The sequence below is a fragment of the Orussus abietinus genome, unplaced genomic scaffold (assembly GCF_000612105.2).
Source record: "Orussus abietinus isolate OABI.00-Male unplaced genomic scaffold, Oabi_2.0 scaffold2, whole genome shotgun sequence".
Taxonomy (NCBI): domain Eukaryota; kingdom Metazoa; phylum Arthropoda; class Insecta; order Hymenoptera; family Orussidae; genus Orussus; species Orussus abietinus.
The window spans coordinates 3,055,697-3,081,360 of NW_019396012.1; the positions used below are offsets into that span (position 1 = coordinate 3,055,697).

Here is a 25,664-nt window from a genome sequence, read left to right on the forward strand (position 1 = left end):
TGCCATAAACGACGAGCCAACTTGGGGGCGCGTAGATTAGAAATTCTCTCCTGAAAACCCCGAAACCATAAAAACGATTGCCAAAGTTCCTGCCTTCCACTTCCCCTTTATTATGCCGCGAGGCTAGAAATTGCAGAAAAAGCGAAGAAAAACCTCGAAATCAGCCGGATATCATCTATGAAACAGAGGGGAGAGGAAGGAGGGACGATTTGTCAAATCGCGCAGGGGCGCATTACTCTGGTCTGCGGAAAACGTGACCCCGAAAACCTGACGGGGACATCAAATTTGCGGATATCGATGGAGTTGAAAAAATCAGACCGACGAAATCTGACGGCAACCGTATTCCAGAGTGATAAGATATGCCGCACGATTCCTGGACACTCGAGGCACGAGGGGATAACGTCCGTCGTGGTGATAAGTCGCGAGGTCTAATGAAATCTGAAATATTGGCTATAATCGACCGCATATCCGGTCACGCCGAATCGACCTCATAAATGGGAGTATCCAGGAGGAACCTGGACAGAAGGATGAAGAGGTCGGTTTAAAGGAACCAGGATTCGCACGACCATGAGGAGACGCACCGCCATGACGGGGGTGTCCTCGGCGATGCTCGTCGCGGCCTTCATCGCGGGGGTTATCTCAGGATCACGGGGAGCCTATTTGGGGCCAGCTGATCTACAACGGGGTGGACCATCTGCAAACTTCTTCGAGGTGCAAGGGCCATCGTCTGGAGGACTGGGACTCGTCGCTCGTCCGGACTTCGCGGCGCAGCCGGATGCAGGGGCTCAGTCCGATGCTGTTGGTGGACCGAGTCCTGATGCGGCTCCGCTTGCTCTTCCAGACCCAGCACCGAGATTCGGATACCTGACAAAGTCGGTCAAACGTTCGAAAGTCTCGGTTAGGAAGAGCAAACGGTACGGCAGGGTGAGGAGGGCGAGGGGAGGAGTGAAGAAGAAGAGGATCAGGAGGAGGAAGAAGAAGAAGCCAAACGGTCCGGATGGTAAAAGAAGGAATGGCAAGAGAGATAAGAAGAGGAAGAAGAAAAAGAAGGACGATGACAATGACCACGACTTCGATCTCGATAACGGAGGAAACGATGACGATGAGGAGGACGATGACGATGACGAGGGAGGGGAAGAGGAGGAAGAGGAGGAGGAAAAGGATGAAGAGCAGGAACTTGCCGAACGGGAGAAAGAAGAAGAGAAGGTGGAAGGTTACCTAGAACTATGGCAGGGAAATATCCAGAAACCGATACCGACTACCGAAAATTATTTGCGGTATAATGGCAAAACCGATCTGCTAAAGAAGTTGAAGGAAGCGAAAAACGCCTTACTCGACCTTTATAAGATGCAGGACGAGTTGATCTCCGGCTGGGCGGATATTCTGAGTTTTGAAGACCTGACCGAGAAATTGATCCGCTATAATTACCGACTCTCTCAGCAGAAAAGAATAGTACACAGCGTGGGATACTACGACAGCGAGAAGCTCAAGATACGTTAAGGCGCGAAGGGAGATGACGAAGAGGAAGCACCATGATGAAGAGAAACTAATCGCTGAGTGTCCTGTAACGATTTCTTTTTAGACTGGAGAGAAATAAATATTTTTGTGGGAAACTTTTGCTATTTGCATCTGGTCTTACCCCTCCACCTTCCATGACATATGTTTAACTTCCTTGTAGACACGCAACCTAGGTGCGAAGAAAATATTTTTACGCTGGAATCTTAAAGTGTTGTCTCAACGTCCGTCGTAAAAGTAGATTATACATTTGTTATAATACAACGTCCATAACAACGCAAGTTATTTCTGAAGCTCGTGCAGCCCCGGTTTGAAATTAATACGAGATCAGTTTACTTTAAAAATTTTCAATCTCTATCTCACATGTAATTACACGTTTAATTAATTAAATATCATGCGAATTGGAATTAATTGGAGAATCGGGAAACCCATGAGAAGCCTGGGGTAGGAATAAAATCTCAAGTTTCGAGTACCACCAACGTAGATGGTAATTTCGACACGAATTTGTTACATTGTCCTCGAAAATTCGGATCTACCTTTACAGGGCCGACGTCATTACAAGGCCGAATTTGAAATTTTCAAAGGCGATTCTAGTAAGAAGACGCCATTAAAGAGCCGTCCGTCACGACACCTCCCCAGCCAAGACAATCTCCAGGAAAAAAAATAATCAGCGCCATAAAATCCTGGTCTCGCACCCGGAACTAGATTGGAATCACGCCACGCGGGAACGATAAAATCCCGATATCACGACTGATCACGAAATCCGGCCAACAAAACGCGACGGCAGGAGGTGAGTCCGGTTAATCCGAGGGTGTCACGGTCCCGGAATCCGCGAATGCGTCGAAACCATGGGACATTCTAGCATCGTCAGTCTGGCGACCATAGTCCTGGTGGTGGCGGCCAGGACGAGCATGGTGGAGAGCCAGGACTCCGCCGACGACGCATTCGAACGCGTTCGCCAAGGATTGTTATCCAGAAGAAGAACGACCACGACGCCGAAGCCCAAGGTGGAGATTCCCATCGCCATCACCCCAGTCGTGGTGGTACCGACGACAACCCCAGCAGAAGACCAGTGGTTCCCGGGGGTGTTCGAGTCGCAGACCCCGAAACAACCGGAGCAAGAACCTCCAAGAATCGCTTCCTTGCCCAAGCCAGCTCCTCTGCCAGAACCAGAGTGGGTGCCGAAACGAAACGAAGAAGGAACACCTGCTTCTTCGAGTTCGGATAGATCCAGTGGGGGTGGAAGTGTAGGTGCTGCAGGTGCTGGAACAACCATCATACTAACAGGTGGAACGTTGTTGGGGGTAGGAGGAAAGGCAGTTGCTGATTCAGGTGCGGGAATAGGGGGTGGGTTAGGAGGTGGGTTAGGAGGTGGAGGTGGAGGAGGTGGAGGGGGTGGAGGAAATTCCTCCCCTGGACAGAAAGGACAACAGAATAAGAGCGACCAGAAGAAGAAGAAGGACGATAAGAAGAACGAGGAAGACGAGGAAAGGAACAATCAGTCCAGAGACTTGGAGGACCCCGATAACGACGACGAATACGAAGAGGTGGAGGAGGAGGAGGAAGAAGAGGAGCCCCTCTCCCCTGAGGAAGAAGAAGAGCTAAGACAATTCAATCAGAATGTCACCGATTTGGAGGACAGTATGATGGCCCTGAAGCAGGCCAAGATCAGCTGCACCAACCAGATCGAGGATCAGAAGACCCCCACGGCTGCCTTGAGGAAGACGAAGGAATGCTTGGGTCTCTTCCGACCCGAGCTCGGGCTGCTATATGATATGTATAAGCTGGTCAGAGATTTTGTCTAACTTGGTTGTAAATTAATAAATACGGCGCGAGATCACGCGGTTGTCGGGTATAAAGGCGTGTAAAGATATCCCCTAGAAATAAAGAAAAAAAAAAAAAGAAGGAAACACCTAGAGAGACCTCTTCGAGATCGACCAGGAGGACGTTGAAATAAAAAGTAAATAATTCGATAAACGCACCCCGATACAATAAAAGACAGTAGGATCTATTCAAGGATACCCGAAAGACTCGCCCCATTTCCGTGACCTCCCTTTCTCAGGACCCATCCCAAGGTTCCTGGTTCCCGGAGGCGTTCTCCAGCCGGCGAACCGGGAATAATCTACATTCGCGGGAGCCAATCGCTATCGTCAAGCTGCGACGGTGACGGACAGGTTGCAGGACCCTGTAATACCGCCCGAGAGCGGAATACCAGATCAGGTGGGACCTGTAGTTCCTGACGCGGTATACACACCCGGGCACATTCGCCTCTTTGATATTCAAGCCTTATTCTTCCCGGAGCTGCGCCATATTCTCCCCATGCCTCCTCCCCTCCCCCCTCGGCAATCCTTCAGGGACGGCCCCGCAATGCGCTTTCCGCGCGTTTTCCGCGTCCCTCGTCGTGCGTTCGACGGTAGCTTCCGGTTGACGTATCGGCCCGCGAGAACTCGCCAAAGTTACGAGCCATCGCTCCGCGAAACTGCCGACTTTCTCGAGCTTCCGGGGGCAGGGTGGGCGGTGGGTGGTGGGTGGACGTTTCTTCGCGATGGGTTGCAGCTGCAGCTGCACCCCGGCACGTGACGAATCGTCCGATCGGCCATTTTCCCGGCGACATCTTGCCTCGACAGCCTTTGCTCGCGACAAGAGAAATGGATTTTAACGATCTTAGATAAATACCGGGAGAGTTTCTCGGCGTATCGCGCTTTATTACGGCTTACCGACACTTTTACGGCCGAAACCTGATTTATATACATATATATATATGTACACTGGTATCATATTTTATACCGAAGGATTTCTAGCCCCTCGCGTCGGATTCCTCTTTCCGGAGAACAGATCTGCAGCCCCGTCCCGGGGTATGATTTTTATAAACGAATTTTTAAAAGCAGGATATAAAACCCGAGAAATTTTCTTAGGGGTGGATTTACTCAGGGGTAAAGTTCTTGGGAATGTTTGCCGAACGTCGGAGGTGGAGGCAAATCGGAGAGGAAATATATGTATAAATATAATATGCGCGTATGTAGATACGGATATACGAGATCATTCGATTTCGGGAAATGCGGAATATAACCGGGGATGCATTTGCACCTGTTGCGTCGGCCGAACCGAGCGACAGGGGGTACAAGGTAGGTTTTGCCCTCGGTGCAGTTCCCATGGAATCCCCAGGGTGCGAAGGGGAGGGTCGACGTTCCACGGGATTTCCTCGACTCTTCCAGGCTCGTTTCCTATCTCCGTCCTTCGGGAGGAGTCCTTCGGCGCATCGGAGTCCCGGGGAACGGTCGTGCCTATGACGTCCAGGGAAGACGTCTCGACAACTTTGTCTCCCGAGGGACGCCCGCGCACTCGCTTCGGAAAACTTTAATTAGCTCCTCGAATCTTATTGACGAACTGCAACGAAACTTTCGGGCCCCCTCCGCCCTGGAGGATTCGAGGGCAGGATAATGACGGAGCGGAGAAGCGGCTCCTGGGAGTTGCGAAACAATTAATGGAAAAATTCGACCGACCCCCTGGAGGCGAGCCGGACGCCATTTTGTGTACTTTTCACGAAGTAAAATATCAAAATATAAAGAATACCACGCCTAGAGGGGAAGATTGATAATAATAGTTAATTTGTAGGATTTGTCGCCGTCATTTGCGCAACAGCCTCGCGTTCTCCAAGATGGCACCGGCGTGTTCTCCAAAATGGCGCGAGCGTGGTTCCGGGGCTAATGCGTGAAAAACGGACTAGGAGCGCAAATCCCGATATTTCCCGCAATGCCGTGAAATACGCTCTCGGCGCGAGAAGGCTAATTCCACTTGGGCAATAATAATCGTAAACGCGAACTCCCCGCGGCCCTGTGAACTCGACCGCTGCGCGACATAATTTGGCTATTGCTTTAATATACTGCGAATAATTCCAGAGGGGGCCGAATCGAGCTGGCCGGGTTTGGATCGAAATCAGCTGGGAGTGCTCTCAGGGCGAGGGGCAGCACTTTTCGAAATGGCCCGAGAACTCGGATAAAGCCACCCCGAAATCACCTCCCTTGGAGCCCGACGAAATGGTCGCGGAAAAATCCGCGAAAATACCCAGCAACCTGGTTAACCGGGAATATTTCCAGGATCCGAACCACTGGGATCCCTAGGGAATATTTTCCAAAATCCCATTCGTCAGGTCGAACCGAAAGGGGTCGTGTCTAACAATTTTTCCGAGCCGCGTTTACTCGGGGTATCGCCGACTCACCAATCTCTGCGGAATAATTCCGCCATAAGGTAAATCACCGCAAGCGGACTGTCCTGTCGACGGCACTGGTTTGTTTCGCGGGATTTCGGTTTGACTCGATTTTTTCTTTCCTTTTTCTACTTTTTATCCCCCTCCCCCTCGTCGCACAACTTTCCACGCCTCGACCTCGACGGACCGCGCGCGATATTCCGCGATTTTTCTCGATTTTCGCCCCAGAAGCTGACCCCGATACTCGGGGGAAAAAAGGGAGAGAGAGAAAGAGACCAGTTTTCTCGATTTCGAAACGACGCCAGGAAAGGATAAATTCTCCTCGCCCCGAATCGCAGGATCTCACCCGCAACTTCGACTCCTAACCTACGAGAGATCTTATTCTTACGGCGCGACTTTTCCGCAAACCGGGGAAATACCCGCGCCCGGTACAGCTGAAGCGGATCGACAGTCGGCTCGTCGTTTGCGAATATTTACGAAACGGCGGAAATGCCGACGTTTCTACGTCTCCTCGCTCCGTTGGTTCCGCATCCGCGATGCCGCACCGGGATTTTACTTCCTTCCGGCTTTTGTCTCTCTCTCTTTTTTTTCTCCATCTCGTTCGGAATTGCCCGCAAACGTGGGAGGGAAAAACGATTTTCCCGCGGATGCGGAGTTTTCCTGGAAATTCCCAATTTCTGTACACTCCCCCCGATTCGTTGCACCCTTTTGATCCATGGAACATTTTCCGTAAGTACGTGAAAATTAAATAAATGTAATCAATATTCCCAGAAATTCGTGAAAATAGGTACATGTTGACGGTAACTAAATAGTCCAGTCAAATGTTTTCCGAGGGTTCTTGAAAAGTAAATACAAATTTCCAATCATTCCGGAAAATGATAACCGGTTAATGCCATTCAAATGGATGCGTGGAAAATCTTTTAGAGATTCTTAGAAATTAAATGAGAATTTACAGAAATTCCTGAAAATTAATACGTGTTAATGGTAAGTAAGTAGATCAGTGGGAATTTTTTTAACGCGGATTTTTCGACGATTTCACTGTTTTTCTGACCTTTTCGCAAAAGGGTAATAAGGGTCACTCCAGCGCACTGCCTGTTGGACAGGGGTACATATTTCACGTTTCGCTCCCCCATGTGGCGGCCGGTCATATTTCTCCGCTCTTTAAACAAGAACAAGTTGCCGAGAGTGTCCCTCGATGATCGTTATTTACCCTATATCCGTTATTTGTCCGGTGTCAATGTCTCCCTCCCTCGGAGAAGATCGAGCCGCGCGACATTCCGCGGGGCGAAAGTGCGTATTCCGCGCCGAGAGAAATCCGTAGGATTTCCTCCGCGTCAGAGGGAGCCCTCTTCCGGAAAAGCAGGCCAGTAAATCCAGAAGAAATAATGGCGACCTAAGCCCCGGAAATATAGGCTTGCTAGGTCACCCAAGAGACGCCACCTCGACAAAAAAGTCCACCCGAAGAAACGGAGATTCAAACGCGGAATTTCTCCCCCGATTTATTACATAATTCCTGCACAATAGAAATTATTTTCCCTCGATAAAAGTAAACCTGGAATGGTAATTTTAATTCCTGGGAGATTTGTCGAAGGAGGGAAGATTCCTTCCCTGAAAAGAAAAAAAAAATGAAGGCTTAAGGGTGAGACTTCCGAGAGCGAATCTGCGAGGGCGGAAGAGGGATGAGAATAAAGGAAGGCAGAGGGCAGGAAATTCCCGGAATTCCCGGGAAGGGTCGCAAAACCACCCCCGAGGTTGAATTTATCCGGCAACAAACAAAGCTACCGAATCCTCTTTGCCGAAGGATCCCGATCCCACCCCCTCGAGCTCTTTTCAGCATGTCGGCCATGTCGCCCCCCGCGACCGCGATATCCCACTTCGAAACCCTCTTCGCACCCCCCGGAACGCCATAATCTCCCCCAAGGGTCCTCAAAGGGAGTTCCTTTTCTTTCGCGCCCTCCTGGGAATTATTACGTCAGGATTTCCTTCGGAAAAGTGCCTCGCTAATAACGTCAACGAGGACCCTTCTCCGGGACTCCGGGGTAAGAACCACACCCTGGAGGGTGGCTTTTTTAATCCGTAAAATTTCGGAAATCTTTCCAACGGGGAATTGCGAGGTGGAGAACTCGCGAAAGGGTAGAAGAAAAAAATATTAAAAAGGGTGAAGGAAAGCGCCGGAGGATTTTCGCGTCTGGGAATATCGAATCTCGAAAACTCGCCTGCAAATAGAGGCGTTGAAGTCTCCCCGGCGGATCTCAAAGTCACCCCCCTCGCGCCCTTTTCATCTCGCTGCTTTGCTCCCTTTTTAGCGATTTACTCCGCCTTCTCTGTGTAGGGACGTCGTCCTTGTATATCCACACCTCGCCTCCCTTTCACGTTCCTCGGGATGCGGTGTAATCCCCAAAAAGGAGACCCTGCCTGCTGAAAGAAAACTTCTCCTTTTTCCACCCCCAGGATTAGCACGCTTTATTGCGGCTTCCGCCCTTAATAGCGGCCTGATTAACAGTCCCGATAAATTGGACCTCTCGTAATCAAAGAGCGAGGGAGATAAATGTGAAGCGAAATTCCTGGAAAATAAATACGGACAGTTATATATTCCCTCCATCTCGATGAGCTAATGCACACACCCCCGTTTCCTTTTTCCGAAATATAAATCCAGGCGATCTTCTCCGCGTTAAAATTCCCATTCCGAAATCCCGAACCGGAAAATCCTTTTACCTTTTTTCTACTTTCACGTAGGCAAATCCCTCAGAATTCCCCAGCCGTGCCCGGCGGTAAAATTCCTGGCATAGATGCACTCGGTTGATCCAATCTACGAAATATTTGCTATTTAGCAAAACCGGGGGTTGAACAAAAAAAACGCGATACGGTCAGGCGAGCACGTTTCGAATAAAAAGGGAGGAAAACGCGCTCTGCAAAGTCCCACATCACTCCGCCCTGGTACCGGGGGTGAAAAAGTTGGGATGGTGTGGGCGACCACCCTGCCATTTCTGTTTTTCATCAAAAAGACACATCACCACCCCGTGGAAACGGGATGTGCCACTTCAGGGATGCGCGTTAGTGGCCATGGTGTTCCTTAAAGTCCCGAAGACGAAGAGCCACCACTCCTCCCCCCTCGGGGTTGGCGGACCGTAAAACTATTTTTCTCCCGTTCGGACCAAGAAGACACCCTCGACGGTACGACCCCGTCTGTAAAACAGGGTCTGCAAAACAGTCTCGGGATAACAGCCGTCATATTTGAGAGATTCCACCCCCACTTCGCGGAGGGTTAAGGGCTATCGAGTTGTTAACTTCCTCACGGGGTGGCCCTTAGGGAAACTTTGCTTCCGTAATAAACCGACTTTGTAAGTTGGAGTCGTCTAACCAGACGGTCTCGGGCGTCCCTATAGAGCCGCAGCCGCCATTTTGGTACCGCGGCCGCCATCTTGGTGCCGCGTCTGTGGAGAACCTCCACTTATCCGAGAGACGCCGCGTTTTTTCACTTTTATCGTAGATATATATATATATATATTTTTTTTCTCTTTTTCAAGGAACCTGCGAGGTTCTTATCCCGGGTTCGGAGGAGCTCCGGGATCTCGGGGAGGTTTAGGGATTTCATTTTGGAAATTACTCCGGATCCTGGATCGCCCCCGGCGTCCTCCTCGCGGTCGATAACGCCGTAACCGCTATCACTTCTACCACTTAAAAAGATTGAACCAGGACGCTCGAAATGGACGGGCCAAATGCCGCACGATCCTGGCTCTCTTTCTCCCTTCCCGAATTTTCTTCGTCTTCGGCGCGACCGAAATTTAATCGCCTCCTAGGTTATCCGCGACTTTTTATCGCTTTGTAATATTTGGGGGAGTCGGCCTCGCGATATCCAATCGTAAGGCAATCTTCTTCATTCTCTGGTTTATTCTCCCGGGTACTTCTATTTATTCCCATCCCCGTTTCCGCGTTTTAAGGCGCACTTCAACTGGCGCAATAACCTCGGCACGAAGGCGGATTTAGCGTGCTAGTTGCAGTACCGATTTAGTTACCGCCGAGCTTCCGAGCCACCGCCTGCTCGTCGCTTCGCGGACTTTAATTTAATTAAATCGCACAATTGAATTAAATAAACAAATTGCTCGAGTGCGTCGAGGCTTGCCACCCGACCGTCCGAAATCGGGTTTCCCTCGACGAGCGAAGTTGCTCTGGGAGAGATGGATTTTTCCCCGGAAAATCCAGTCGATCGCATTTTTTTCTAACGTTTCCACTGAAGTAGAAAATTCATCGGTAAGGCATTCCTTTGTAAAAAAAAAAAACATCCAGAAGTAACGTTTATGTATTTATAGCGGACTTTTCTAGCTCCCATCGAGGATCTCTCAGGGGAGCGGCGATTGCCGAAGAACTTCCGGCACCGATTTCGTTGACGAGCATAAAGTTCGATTCTTTCCTCCGGGTCGCGAGACAAACAAATTCCCCCGCTCTCGCTTCGACGTAAAATAGGAACGATTTATCCGGATCGAGCCGAGCCGATACGCTTATCCTGCGATCCGACTTTAAAGCGAACGTCAAGTCGGGATCCCGGCGCGCTAAAGGGCCGTCCAAACGAGAAAGTCTCCATTCGGGCGGAGGAAAGCGAGACTTGGGGAAAATCGAGGAATGCCTCGAGAAACGAGAAAAGATCGAGACAGGGTGAAGGAAATATGGGGAGGTTGTAAAAGCTCGATGGAAATCGACGAAACATCCGAGCCGGTTTCGACGTTTCGTCTTGTCTCCCTCCCAGAGGCGCCAGATATAAAAAAAAAAATATATATATGGGAAACATAAAACTCAACCAGGTATAAAATAAGGGTGGATAATTAACGTAACCACATATTCAGCCGGACTTCGATACTCAGGATTTTCTAGTCATATTAATCCGGACACTTTCTCGATAACGATAATTAGAAATAATTTAACCAAGTGCGTCTAGTAAGATTAACCGGAGAATTTTTTTGAGCACACCGAAAAACAGGGTTACAACAAAAAATAGAGAAAAATGGTAAAACTCGAACGGGAATAAAATAAGGGTGGACGATCCCCGACTTCCAGCTCTGGGTGGAAATTATCGGATTCCAAGGCCCTCGAGCTCTTTGCTCGCCGAGGCGTCTCAGGACGAACGAATCCCCGATGCACAGATCGCTGTTCCGTAATGCAGACTTTCCGTACAGCCAGACACTTCAGCTTTGCCTTCTTCATCGTTTGACTGCGCATCCCCCTTTTACTCGACCAGGGAAACAAAGACGGTCGGACGAGAGCGGGGGGAGTCTGAAAACCACTCGGCGAGGGTTTTTCACCCGCCATTAACCGCGCCATCTTTTTTTCCAACACCGACTCCATAATTCTCAGGTCTCCATAATTTTCTCCTCCGGATTGACCACGGGAAAAACATGCCGCCCAACTTCCCAGGGCGGACGCAATTTAATTTAACTCGATGAACCGCCATACCCCGAGGGAGGGGGTGGGTGGCCCCCCTAAATCCACGCCTCAGCAATTCCCCGATAAATTAATCCGACGCGATAGTTATAACATTAATCGAATTAAGACGAGCCCGTAATTAAATTAGCATTTCGCACAGGTCAGGGGAAAAAAAAAAATCCCCCAGCCTCTCTCAGGTATTCTTGAGCACAATTTGCAACGCGTTCGCCCCCCCCTGAATATTTTACAGGGCGCGTTTCCGGCATCCCTAACGCGCTTAATAAATTCCAGGACTCGACGGGCTTTCGGAAAAACTGCTCTCGAAGGGCTCGTTAGACCTCGCCCATCCCACCTGCGTTCGCCGATCTGGAGGCCCTGGGGCTCGGCGAAAAAATGCAGAAAATGGGACAAGAGGGGGGGGAAAAAAAAATCTAGAATTTTCAAAAATCCCCAATCCCTCGGGATACGCGAGACGAGCACCATCGGTCCCCGGGAATTATCGCATTTAAGTCCCGTTGAATATGGATCGGGCTCCTTTGCATAGTACAAATACACCACGTGGCGCCAGTAGAAAGGGAATAAAAAAGCAGACCGCGGGCAGGAGCGAAGGGAAAAAAAATAACAGGGCGGGGGAGGCCCTTTCCAGCAGAGGGAAAAAGAAAACGCGGCGCCGAAACGGAAAGCGGGAAGGGAGAAAAAAAATAAAAAGAGGGAGAGATCGATCGGCTCTCGGGGGGCGATATTAATAAATCCGACCCCCGGCACCGCCCATGAATATTACCCCGGTGATATTTTTTAAAGGCCACCCCCCGCGTCCTCGCGAAAGGGAAATTTTCATAAATTACCCGGATAATGCCTCCCGATAAATCCGAAATAATTGCCGGGGTATCGGCCCGAGGCCGCGAGTATCACGGAAAAGGGTGGCCGCCTTGTGCAAGAGGATGCAACCCTCGACCCACCTGTCGGCGGGGTACTTTATATTAGCCGCTTCGACGCCGCGGAAAACGGTGTTAACAGAAGTTACGCAGCCCCGGGCCGTCCGCAAGGTTTTCCGACGTTGCCCTGAATTTTCAGAATTTTTTTCAATCTCAATCCTATCATCAGGTCCCTCAAAAGAGGCCCCAAAAATCCCGGATTTCCGAGGAGACGTATAAATATTTTTTAAAAAGCAAAATGAGAGAGAGAAAATGTAAATGACCGCGATTTTCCATGTTTTCCTCAGTTTTCTCATATTCCGAACGACCTGGGAAGGACTCGCATCCTAGAAGAAAAGGTCTCCCCGCAAGCTCACCGGCTAATTAAGTCAAGAAACGCGAGAGGGAGTTTCGCGCCCCCCAGGGGCTCGCAGGGGGTTGGAGCCCCCTCTTCACCTCGGACAAAGTGACGGAGGATCTCCCCACCGGGAATTAAGAGGGAAGTATCCTCCGGGAACTCGAGGAATTCCCTTTGGCACGACGAACTAAGGAGCGCCGGGGATGAGGGAAGGATTCGGGGGGAGAGAGCAAAGCTCCGAGCTTTAAATTTCTATCGGACCCCTGCTCGAGGGGGGGGCAGGGCGCAATTACATTTCCCCCCACGGGACGCGAGAGCTTTCGGAGCTCAAAGCTCGCAAGGCGAGTCGCCTTTCCTATGAAGCTCGAAAATGAGGGAATTGGGATAATTAACGTGGTGTCGACTCGACAGTCGACGTCCCGGTTTGTTAATTGGTTTCGTTACCCGGGATAACGACGCGATTCGAGGGCCGAGCGATGCTTGAACCTTGACCTAGGTTCGGGACGAGGAGCCTCCAGGAGAGAGAAGATGATCAACCCGGTCTCCGATACAGCGTCCACCCTGGGGGACCTCCCTATCGGGTGGGAGGGATCGAAGCTTTAAATTTCTATTGGATTTCCTCGAGAAAGGTGAGCCGTATGCAATTACATTCCGGCTGTGCGCGACGCGATCTCGCACGGGTTCCAGTGCTCAAAGGACGCGAGTAAGTCCGAGGAGCTTTCCTTCTTCTCTTTCTTTCCCCCCTGGTGCGCCTCGAAAAGCATCCCCAAGACGTTGAAAAATTAACGAAGATATATTTACGATCGCATGACCTGCACCGTTCAAATTATTTCAATTATCTGGAAAGTTAAGCGGCGGAAATTTATGGGCCAATTGTCAATTTTCCCGCCGTTTAACGAGGAAGTCCCTCTTAAGGTACGACTTACCGTCCGTTGTTGGAGGTTCTGAACCCGGCAGTGCATGTAGACGTCGGCACCGAGCTGGACGGTGATGTTGCCGTCGGGGTCCTCGAAGTAGGGCCTGGGCTCGGGGGTGGCTCCGGTTTCCGTCGCGGGACTCTCGTCGTAAACCTGCTGGACACAAAGGGGTCCTTCAGCCAGCCGACACCTCGTCGGCTTCTCGCTTAATAATGGCGGAGGTCCGACTTTGGACCTCGGAAACCTCCCGAGGGAGCGGGTCGGCACGTCCCGGAAATCTCGACAAAAGGTCCTATCTCTGGAACCGCCGGAAATTAAGGACAAGGCATACGTTCTCGCTTTGGCGACCAACGGATGTCTCACCCTTCGACGATTCCTATCTTTCTTTTTTTTTTTTCAGTGGAACTTCTACAGACTGGATATTTTCCTTTTCTCGATAGATACCGAAAAAATAATTATCGGGATTCGATTTTACGAGATTATCGGCGCCGAAAGGCACCCTCTTCCTTACCTCGGTGAAGGGCGAGCTCAGCTCGTGCAGAAAGGACGGGTGCAGGTTCTCCAGCCCCAGCCTGGAAACTGCAAAGAGACGAAGGGTAAAAAAGGAACCAAGGGAACGTCAAAGGCGACCGGTTAGAGTTCCTACGAGGCGAGGGCGAAGTTTGCTCGGCTCTCTAATGAAAGCCGGAGCTTTGTGTCAGCCCGCGAGCTTTCGACGAGTGGATCCTTCGAGGCGATTGCCGCAGAGGGAAGATTCCCCCCGGAAGAGGCTTCCTCCAGAAAGAGTCTTAGAAAGGAATTTTCCAAAATTCTCTCCCATCTCCCTCCCCCAAAAACCACCAAAACTTTATAGACGGGATTCGATATGGATGGATCCCTGTTCGATAAGCCCCAATGGCGGGCGTTCCGGACAGGGCGTGAAATGGAAGGGTTGGCTTGATGGGGTGGCAACCCCATTTTCCCCTAACAACCGCGAAACGCGAGCTTTGGACGTTACGTACAAAATCCATTTTTTTTTTCCCTACCGACGTTTTATCGGCTTCGAAAATCCAACCTGGAACTATATACGCGTTTTATATTTTCCTAATTTTTTTTTTTGTAACGCGGTAAAAAAATTCCCGACACGAGAAACCGTCCCTCCGGATTGAAAAATGTCGCGTTCCCGGAAAAAAGGGGATGCGATTTTTCTGAGAGGGAATTTCTCCCGGGAGCCGGACACTGCGGTCCAGCATCCGGTCTTGCGATCCATTTTGCGACCATCTCACTTAGGCCGGACCTGAAGTATTACTCGAGCCCTCCCAGAGCAAGGGGTTGAGAGGTTCGTTAGTCAACCGCACCAAGTAGTAACCCCAGGTGACGAAATTCCGCCCTCGTCGGCCCGACGGCGATAAATTCCTCGACCGCGACGCAGAAGTATTGACCACTCGTCCCTCGTCGTCGCGTCGATGAAATCAGTCGATACTTCCCCCGCCGACCGCATAGGGGATGAATTTAGCACCTCGCGTCCTCTCGCAAATTCGCGGCCACGAATCGTTCTCAAAATCCGCGCCGATTGGGAATTAATAAATAAATCTGCGCTCGGATCGGGGAAATTCACGGTGAGGGAGAATTTTGAATTTCGAATCCAGAATTTTCGGGCGTTTACGAAAGGAGAGGAATTAAATGTGAAAAAAAAAGGGGTGATCGATGGATTTTCAGTGCATCCCCAATATTGTAAAGGGCGAACTCTGAATTTCTGCGAAACTTGCATCCCACCCATCGAGGTGTCCTTTTCATGCGTTTTCGTGAATAGAGAGAGGGGTGGAAAACACCTGACTGGTGGTGGAAAAGTACGGAGCGTCAGCGAAGATGAAACAGCGCCGATCCGTGACACGTCCTGGATAGGACGAAAGGGTGGAAGCAACGATTTGGGGAGAAAAATAAATGTAAACGAATTTTCCTGGAAAATGGTAGTCCTTCGTTGGAGAAAATGAAGGATGAAAACAGATGAAAAGACCGGCACCTTTTCGAGGAAGCTCCAGGGATGTCCTTTTAGAGCCCGCTGGATCGATGGGACAAAATGAGCTATCCAAGGATCAAGGACGAACCACCTCGGCAGGACCTGCGAAGGATCCAGCGAGGATCTAGGAGAAAAATCCCGAAAAGGGTGAACATCGGGAGATAATTTTCCTCGGCTGATCGTCCTGCGCCAGGACACTTTGATCCGGCTAACAGTCGTGGCGGAAGCGACAGGATAATCCCCTTCGGAAATTTATCAGCCCAGGCGAAACGAAACGTCGACTTCCACGGAAAGGAAGAGTCCTTTAAGGACGACGTCTCGCCTTGACTCAGGATTCGACAGTCTCGAGGATAAGATCGGACAGATACGAATTTAAAGGACTCTTGCGAGTTCTAGAAAAACCCATTCTAATTCATCCGAATTTAGGATGAACTACTCCTCTTTCTTAGAAAAATGGAGAGGAAGGATCCTCGAGTCAAAAGGACATCGCCGGGTGCGGATGGCTTGAATCGATGAGTCCTAAGAGATCGAGTTGAGGAGAATCCAAGGACCTCCCGAGTTAGGCAGGAAGGAGATATCTTCGGGGATCTCGAAAGCAGGTTCCCGGGATACTTTTCTCCCCTTTGCATTTTAATCCCGAAATTATGGTCTTCCCGATTCCAGGACGACAATGCTCGCGGTTTGTCCTAAAGGCGTCGAATTTATGGAGCGCGTCTGGTCCCCATCCCTCGTGCCCCTTTCACTCTCTCCCTTCTGGAACCGTCCCTGGATTTATGGGAATCCGATGACTTAACTGGAAAATCATAGGGCTTTGTCCAAATCGAAGTATCCCCCTTCGCGAGAAAGCCTCCACCCTCTTCACCCTCTCGAGGCGTTCACCTCGAAGGGGCGTCCAAGCTTTTTCCTTCTCTCCCTCATTTTCATTTTTTCCTTGAAATTCCCTCTCGACGCTTCCCCTCCACATTTGTCATACGCTCACTTCGAAGGATCCACTTTCTTTAAAAGTAAGAAATATGACTAGACCGAGCAAAAAAAATTCCCATGGTACAGTTCCTTTAACTCCTTTCGAAGAAGTCATTTCCATGGAGGAAAATGTTTTTCTCGGTTCACTAATGAGAAAAAAAATCCTTACCTGGCAGACGATTCGCCGCTTGGGCCGCGTGGACCAGGTGAACCAAAATGGCGGCCACCAGGGCCGGCGGAGCTCTCATCGTGGCCGCCGCTCCTCACCTCATCTCCGTGGGGAAAATCGGTCCTATCGCCTCTCCTATCGCCTGCAACCGAGAGAAGACAAGTCCAATCAGTCCCGGTGCACGCAATCGGCCGTCATTTCGCAATTACCGGAATATTACCGGCCGCTCCCCCGGGGGGAGGAGGCAGTGGGCGGCCTCCGTGATTGTGCAGCTTAAACTCCCGTTTTGGGTCATTAGTTAAAGTCCACCGCGACGACAAACAGCCCGTCGACACTCCCACAGGATCCCCAGGGACCCCACCTCGAGTCCCCGATTTGCCCGAAACCGGCGGCAAAATTTCGACAACTCCAATTAACGATTGCAATTTAATTATAAATCCCTTCATTAAGCTAGCTACGTAGGAATACATAATGGCGACAATTCCATCCCGATCTAGCCATACCGTCTTAACATTGCAGATTAATCGCAACAATTCGTCGTTAGAAAATCACGTAGCCATCTCGAGTACCTTCCGAGCCGTCGATTTGAATTTTTAATATTTCAATTTAGGATCTAAAATCCAATTTCAGGAAAATTTTCGGCGACTCGCGGTTCGCCCGGAAGGAACGAAATTCTCTTTGGCTTCGAGAAAAGGTCCCCGCCGATCCATCGGCAATACCCATTCGCGTTAACGAGTCCATCGGAAAGTTTCTCCCCACCCCCTCCCACCCCCCTGGTCGCCTCGCGGATAAGCAATCTCGCCGGGACGGTTCGCGGTTCTCTCGCAAAACTTTCCGAATTGTCTCACTGTCCCGTGCAGGTGCGGCCTCCTTGAGCTCCCCTCCCCCTCTGCACCTTTGAGAAAAGCTCGATTCGAAAGTTCCGAACGAGACGAACCCTTCGACGAGAAGGGGGGGATGGGAATTACCAGGAGAAGATGGACCGGAAGCGGGAGGATCGAGCTGGAAAAAGGGGAGCCGATAGTGGGGCGATCGAATGAATAAAACAATCGATCGACCGCTTCTGGAGACCGTGGGCTTAATAATAGATTTACACCGGGCAATGCCGAAAGTGGGTCGGAAAGAAGAGAAAGGGGTAACGGGGCAAAGAGAGGCGGGAAAACTGTAGAGCCCTCGAGACCCTCGAGACCCTCGAGAGGGCCGGAAGTAGTTTGAATAGCCTCCAATTAGAGTCGAAAACAAACTCGATCTCTCGCCACTGTTGCGATTGATCTGCCGGGATCGACGGTCGATCGAGAAGGGAGGAAGAAAGGGGGCGAAAAGGAGCCACCCCCTGGAGAACCATCCCAGCTCCGGAAACTCACTCCATCCACCTCGAGTTAAACTCGAAAATTCGAGATTCCGAGAGTTAACCTCCAAATTTTGAGATGAACCGAGAAAAAAAATTAAAGGGAAGTTTAAGGGAATTTATGGACTCTGTGAAATTTTTTTCCGCGAAATTTCTGAGACGTTCCTTGAAGACGACGTGAAGCGAAGAGGGATAGATATTCCAAAGAGTCACATGGGGAAGAAATGATATGTAAAAGGGATATGGGAGTCGCCGGGGGGAGGAAAGGTACAGGGAGGAAAAATCGAAGAACGAAGAAGAGGTTCCTCGAAAGACGTGCGCGAGCTTTCGAACCAACTTCCAATTAAACCGGAAGCCAAGTTTATCCCCGGCCACTCTTCCGGATATAGAGGAGGAAGACTCGATCGATGACCGCTTCGGCGATCGTGAGTCTAGGGGGAAGGAGAAATCGGAGAGGAGGACAGGGAGGGCGAGTCCTGGACCATCCTCGAGAGGACCTCGCGAGGACTCCCAGGAGCTTTAAACTGGAACTCTGGACCGGATGCTCGTGAAACGAGCTACGTAAAATCGGCATAAAGCCGAGGAGGGGTATGTCCACCCCGGGAAGTCCCTACGTGACCGGCGAGAAAGAGATTTGGGGTGCGACCGGTCCCCAAGGGTCGCGACCAGCTCCCGAAGATCCTTTTCTATCCCCATGGACCACCCAAGGGTGGCACGGAATTTTCCATTTATCTCCGCGATGTCAAAATTCGAATGACAAAAGTAAGCCGAACGGGGACAATTGGGCGCTTTCGGGGGAAACAGGAGCAAGGACCTCTTCAGGATCCGAGGATCTCGTCCCTGGAGGGTTGGACCGGTAAAGGAGCATCCGGAACCGGGGAACTATAAGGAATCACTGGTGAGAATCCGTACCGGTGAACTTTACGTAAAACTGACCGCCATTCCGACGGGCAAGTGGACCCGGTTATTTAAATCCGGGATTTATCGCGCCTCAAGACGAGCCCGGCTGCTCGGAAAACCACCAGCCGTTCCCGAGGGAGTTCCAGCTTGCAGGATATCTAGGATGCCGTCCAGGACCGGGATCCCAGTGGCCGGGCCTTTCCCTGTTCCCCGGAATGCCCGAGTCCCGGTAGGACGTATGTACACATGGTTACGTGTACATACGTAGACCCTCTCACTTTCTCGCCGGCGAGATGACCAAATTTGGCTGGAAATTTACGTACTCCGGAGGAGGAACCTTCCGGGGAGGGTCTTCATCGAGCAAACGTCAACAAGATACATGAGCAGACACAAGATCGAGTCGAATCTCTATCTCACAATTACGGCTAATAATTGCACTTTTGCAAGACCGAGAACAGAACTGCAAGGCGAAAACCGATTTCCCTTGTTACGAGTCTATGCGTTTTCTGACACTCGATTTCAGGGAGGATCGTAGGTAGGTTAAAAGGGGAGAGAGAAAAGGATCCTTAAGGCCGTGGTGAAACGACCGGGTCGAGGAGTAAAGGGATATCAGGTCGACGTGGCACCGGCAATTTCTTCAAAAGAAAGGACAGAGAGGAGAGAACTAATTTCCCCTCCCATGTTTCACGCGTTCCATGCGACCGGCGACTGCACCGCGAGAAAGGGTCTCTCTTGCCATCTCCGCAAAAGGGTTAACGCACTCACCACGCGCATCTGGTGTCTGCATCGCTCGCCGGGAAAAAAACCCCGAGCGACTCCCGCAGGATGCGACTCCCACGGGCCGACGTCGCGTTTCCGTGCCCCGTTTCAACCGAGTTTTTCCCGACCGTCCCCTACCATGGAAAAAACCTGATTTGTCTCCTTCTTGCGTCAGGGGAAAACAAAAATACCCGAATGCACTTTCGACAAGGTGCAGTCGCATCCGCTGCACTCCTTGCCGATGCACTCGTTCCAGGGACCGCGTAACGACGGCCACATCGCTGTTCCTCCCAAGCAGGACCTTTCTATCCAGCCCCGGTAAATAAAGGACCCTCGACTGCACTGGGCAGAAAAACGTTTGTGCATTTTTCCGAAAACCCTCCACCCTTATTCGCGCCCCCGGCGCCGCGTCGAGGTGCAGTCGGAGCTGGTGCCCATCGTTCCTGCGACCGCGTAACGGCGCACACATCGGCGCAAAACGAAACGGCGCTGCAGGTTACTGCCAAGCAGGACCTTTCCGGGCAGCCGCGGTGAATGCAGGACGCGCGACTTCACCGCCGAGGGAAACAAAAGGGACGATTCGAATCTGCCGTGGCCATTGTCGTCGACGTCGCCGGTCGTTGTTCGCGGTCGCCGGTGCACGGCGCGGCCACGTCGCCGTTGGCGGGGCCGTTGGAAAACGGGAAGCCGTTACGGTGAAAATCCGCTCGAAAAACGGGCGAAGCGACATCCCCGTAGCGATCGACCGTCGATTCTGGGAGGGGGAGTTAAACCACCCCGTTGAAATAAATTCCTTCGACGATCCTCCCTTCCGCGAGTATCATCCCTTGATCGAGGGACGTTCCGAAGTGCCCACGGAAGCATTTCGAAAAATATTTTCCCCGAAGGACATTTCCCAAAATCGTCTATCGGGAGTCGAGCGGCGCAGACGGGGCCGCGAGAGGAGGGGGTTGCAATTCCGACGGGGTGGATTAACCACCCCTTTACACTTTGTAAAACGACTCGACGATTGTCCGAATCGGCCGACACACCCCCGGCTCTCCTGTAATCCCGGGTAAAATCGAGGGCGGACACGAAAGGGGTGCCTAGGCATCCCTATCGGCTCCGTTAAACGAAAAGATCGTATCTCCGTTTTTTACCGTTCGATGTAAATTCGACGCCGCGCTGCAGCTGGAGATAATGTCGAAAAGCGGTCCTGTAAGAGAGGCGGACAGCGCCGAAAACAATTCCAGGCTGTATCTACCGATCCGGGGAAATTCGACCTGGAGGGATTAGATAAAAATGGAGCCTGGAATAAAATAATCCGACTCCGGAAATTGAAGAACCAGGGGATGTTGAAATAGCGCATTGTTGTACCTTTTCGAAAATCAATCGTCTCTTGCATCAACAACCGGCACTGGCTACCGATAAATGGGAGGCCGACGAGTGCGCAACAACGCCACGGCCCCTGTACTACACAACCATAAAGTAGGCGTCGCGACGCCGCGCCGTGTAGCGCGTCCACCCTCGATATAGGGGAACAGGGCGGCCAATCATGGCCGCCAATCACCATATAAGCTTTGTGGCGAGAAGAACCATTAATTAAACCCCCCATCGGACGCGGGGCCAAAGCGTAGGGTGTCGAAAAAGAAGGCGGAAAGTTCAAAGAGAGGTGCACCGTCGCACCGGTGCATCAGCAGTTATCCTCCAGGTTCAGGTATTGGGTTCCGCGATAAAGGCTCCGGGACCAAACGATTCCCGGCAGCGTCGTTATTCCGCGTGCCAATAACCGTATCCTCTCCGCTCTCATAGTCTCGGTCTGTTTATCGACTGGGCCGGAAGCTCCGCCGCGGAAAAAAGCCGCCTCGAGGAGTTCAAAGCTCTCCGGGCTCGCGTGCATCGCGATGCATTCCACTTAGCGTCCCGCCCACCGTCGGCGACGTCGACGTTAACGACGACGTCGCCTCCCAGGAACACGGCCGTTCCGGCCGAACACGCGGCTGCGGCCTCGCGACTTTTTAACGAGGACGTATGTCGCGCGAAACGCGACCCGATATGCGTTCTCATTAGGGGAGCGGAAGCGCGTTTTCATTACGCTCCCCCGCCGAGGAACGCCGACAAGGAGTCTTGCTTGAACGCGCGGAAGGAATTGCGGGAGGGTGCGGAAGGAATCGCGGAACACCACGGAAGAAACTGCGGAAAACGTCAAACAGAACCAAAAACTGGGAAGACTTCTCGCGCCAGCCTCGTCCCAGGCCTGGAAACGAGAACGAGGCGGCGCGCGCCACGAAGCTTGCAGCGGCTTTCGGGCGGCTTTCGAACGGCTTTGGAACTGCTTTCGGAACGCTTTCGGACCGCTTTCAGACCCAGAAAACCCCAACGCGAACCCTAGCCTTCCAGGGGTGGCTTAACTTCATTAGCCAACCCATTGAACCAGGTCGGAGGGAACAGCTCCGATCCGCCGTCTAAGGAATGGCCGAACGCTCTGACCAACCCACTCGCTGATAGCGAATTAACCCAGATAGAGATCATTAAATAAGAGGAGAAGGCATCGATCGCTGAGGATAAAAAAAAAATTTTCCGGCAATAATTGCGGAAGCCCATCCTGTCGGTCGAGGTATAAATTCAGGGGCCGCGTTTAGCGGACGATCGCGATTCAATCCGCGATTTATAGCGCCGCGTAAACAGGCGCAACGTCCGCGAAATGGCGACACCAGGCCCGTTTGCGATTAACGGGGCCCCTTTGAAGGTCATTGGCGCGACCAGCCGCGATTTAACCCGGATTTAATAGCCAAAACCGAGGGCGAACGAGGACGATAACGATCGGTCGTTGCGCGCCGTTAATTAGAGGCCGCGACTGCCAACTGCGAGGGTCTAACGGCGAGCTCTTCATGGTCCCCGCAACGAGCGAAACGAGCTCCCGGAATTTCACCGCAGACAATTTTTCCGCCCAGATTGAGCGAGCGAACGTCGATCGCGAGAGACGCGATGATTGACCCACCCTATGCGGCTGATCAGCTGATCGCGATCGCTGACCTACCCCAACTGTCCATCAGCTGATTGAAACCGCTGATCCATCTCAACCGCTAATTAGCTAGTCGCGATTACAACCTCAACAGTTCACCATCCGATCGTGACCACTGACCAACCCCAACTGCTTATCAGCCGATCGCGACCTACCCCAATTGACCTTTGGTCTACCCGGGATGTGCGGCTGAGAAAATTTTTCTTTCACTCCCAGAACACGATCCAAGGATCATCCGGAGTTAAGACAAGGGATGCAGAGAACAAGTAAAGTAATCTTTCAGGGAAACAAGCCACGGAGTCGGTCCAAGTCACAGTCTTTCCCTCCTCGAGTGCATTTCCCGATGTCATACATGTCGTCGGGGCGGAAAATTGCATTCACCCTCAAAGGAGCGTAAAATACAGTTGCGGTCCCTTCACTTAACAGAGCAGATGTAATCACTTAAGCGGTGAACTCGCTTCCCGACCTGGAAATGTAACGCGAGTTAACCTTTCGAGTACATCGGGGGGTGGGACCCGAGGGGGGGGTCGTATTTATACGCGACGAAGGTGAACCGGAAACGGACGAAAACCCGAACCGCAAACCAGTTAAACGTCCGGGAAATAGGGAAGCAAGCCCTGCCAGTAGAGAGCACGGCTTCCCCATTTGCATCCCTTAAAAGAAAACAACATTTTCTCCCCGAATTATCACGTAGCATTCGCACCCCCCGAACGAGGGGGGATTCCGTTTCCGGAAAAACATCGTGAGACACGTCGGAAAGTGCCGGTGCATAATTCAGTCGAGAAGAAAGGTGGGGGCAAAAAAAAAGGGAAGGGAAAAAAAGAGGGTGGAAACCAAGGAACAACGGAGGGGAACTTTTAACGCCTGAAAGAGACCGTTCGAGGGTGAAGACGACCCCCCATGGGGTGGATGGGAGGGGGACTCCGGGAAAAATTTCCGAAAGGAAGGAAAGTTGACAACAAATAAGAGAGCGGGAAGGAAGAGCAGGGGGCCAGGACTGCAAGGATACGGAGAAATGCGGATATTTGTACGGGGTTGCCCCCGGCCATCGGGGGTGGAAAAAGTTATCGCGGGGCACTTTAAACGGCGATAATGATACCAAAGTTCCCACCGACCGCGAGGGAATTTTCCTGCAGGGGTGGAGGATGATATAATGGGCCAAAGGTGGAGGAAAGGAAGAAAGTCGGTTTTCGATGGAGGAAGGTCCTGGACCGTGGGGCTGCAAACTTCCGGGCCGACTAGGACTTTCCTAATTTCCGGGGCAGTGGGTTCCGGTCAACCAGGAGGAAGATCCTGGCCCGCAGGACACCCCGCGAATGGGAGGCCTCGAAACGATCCTCGCCAAGTGGGACGAGGTCCTTCCGGCTTGCCAGGACCTCCCAGGGATTCCTCTCGCCGCTAAACTTCCCTGATTTCCTGGGAAACGAAATCGGGACAGACGCGCACGAAAAAGAGAAAAGGAGGAGAATTGAAAGGATTCGAAATCTATTTCGTATTTTCTTTTAGTCCTTAAGGATAGGATGCGATCTAACCCACGAACCCGTGAATGCAGAATCGACAGGATGTGTGTCCGAGTAAACCATCCGAAGAAAAGAATGCCGGGGCAAAGTGTATGCAACCGAGTTCGAGTCAATGGAAGGGAATCCCTATGGAGCGTTCTTGGAATGGCGACGAGACATCCTGGAATAGGTTCCTCGCAGTGCCCTTAAAAGGATAAAGCGAGGATCCTACCATTGAGCGCGGTACCTTTTGCCAGAGGGATTAAAGTCGGACCCGGATAGGTCCCGTTCCTGCAGAATCCACATCCAGCCCGTTTCCCCGATGGGAGTGCCGCTTCTTCGGGAGGAAGCCGGAAACACCTTCCCGGAAAGTTACACGGAGTAAAGTGGACTACCCCTCGGACCCTCCCCTGGAAAATCCCTCCCCCTTCGTCCTGGAAATCCAAGTGAACCCATTTCGCGACCCTGGACGCGACGCCTCGCAGGAGTCGAAGTACTCGCCGTGAAAAGTAAAAAGTCGCCCCTAAAGAAGAAAAAAAAAACAGAATTCTAAGGATATAGAATTAGGCCGTAAAAAATTTCTCCCCATTCCCTGGGAACACATCCCCCTAGGGTGTAACTACCCCCGGCTGGACCCCTCGCGATCCAGGACCTCGACTAGGGCAGGATCCCCCAGGACGAAGGGAACAAAAAAAGGATCCTTGGACATACACGTCTAAAAACGAAACTCCACCCAAAGTAGACAGAGAAAAATCTCCAAAAACTGGGGATAAAAAAAAAAGGACGAAAAAAGGAACCATACGTTCCTCATTTCTTTGGCTATCGGACCGTGATCGACCTACCCCAATAAAGACGCCCCTGAGAAGAAAGATCGATTTAGGAGTTATTGTATAAAAAAATAAAAAGAGGGAAAGAGAGAGCAAAGGGGAGGTCCTGGAGGAGGCAATTTCCAAAGAGCGTCCAAAACTTGTGGAAATCGTCCCGAACTCTTTCACGGGCTGGGTGGCAATCCTCCGACACGTGTTCCCGCCGAAAGTCGATAATTGGATGGTTCCGACCCTGGCAATTTTTTGCACCTCGTGTGACAACCAACTTCCGCGTGTAACGGGGGACGAGCGATTTTATTAGATGTCGAGAGGCCGAAAAGGAAGATGGGAGGTCGAGACGACGGGAGGAAAGAGACGTCGGAGGGCAGTCTGTTACGTTTTACGAGGGATATCGAGGATATCACGGAGACTCGCGGATACCCCATATACCCTCTGATCAGGGGTGGTCCAGGAATGCTACGACGTTTTCTGAGCTTTTTCTCGCTTTTCTCCCCCAATGACGAGCGAAAATCCCCGAGTTACGACCCTTCGATTATGACGGACAGGGTGCGGTGATCCCTGCCTCAAAGCAGCTTAATTCCGACTTTGCTTTCCCAAAAGTTCGGCTTACCTGAGCAAACGATGGCGAAAAGAAAAAATATTCCAAATCTATTAAATATTCTAAATTATACATTTAGTTATAGAGACTCGTTATAAATGTATAGATAATTTACGTGTATGACGTAGAGTTAAAAATTTTGCTGCAATTTTATGTACTAAAGATGGACGAATTTTCCCAATATTTTTCGAATCGACGGGACGGGGAAATTTTCACGGGGGTCAATTAAAAGCCCCGACGAATCGAGGGGGTAGAAGACGTGCCGGAGT

General features: G+C 51.3%; 2 protein-coding genes across 2 annotated transcripts in view; one reads left to right on the forward strand and one right to left on the reverse strand.

Annotated features, from left to right (window-relative positions):
• Nucleotides 1-16,539, reverse strand: part of LOC105700448 (Down syndrome cell adhesion molecule) — a 112,895-nt gene extending 96,356 nt beyond the window's left edge. Inside the window, exons 1-3 of the mRNA XM_012426280.2 lie at nucleotides 16,461-16,539; nucleotides 13,841-13,908; nucleotides 13,339-13,485 (exon numbers count right to left, since the gene is read on the reverse strand). Coding sequence (XP_012281703.1) covers nucleotides 13,339-13,485; nucleotides 13,841-13,908; nucleotides 16,461-16,539 — 294 coding nt within the window. The remainder of the gene's footprint in view (nucleotides 1-13,338; nucleotides 13,486-13,840; nucleotides 13,909-16,460) is intronic.
• LOC105700538 (glutamic acid-rich protein) lies at nucleotides 492-3,526 on the forward strand. The gene is made up of 2 exons (XM_012426462.2): nucleotides 492-1,056; nucleotides 2,970-3,526. The coding sequence occupies exons 1-2, from the start codon at nucleotides 568-570 to the stop codon at nucleotides 3,318-3,320; spliced, it is 840 nt and encodes a 279-aa protein (XP_012281885.1). The 5' UTR covers nucleotides 492-567; the 3' UTR covers nucleotides 3,321-3,526.
• Nucleotides 16,540-25,664: the final 9,125 nt, after the last annotated feature.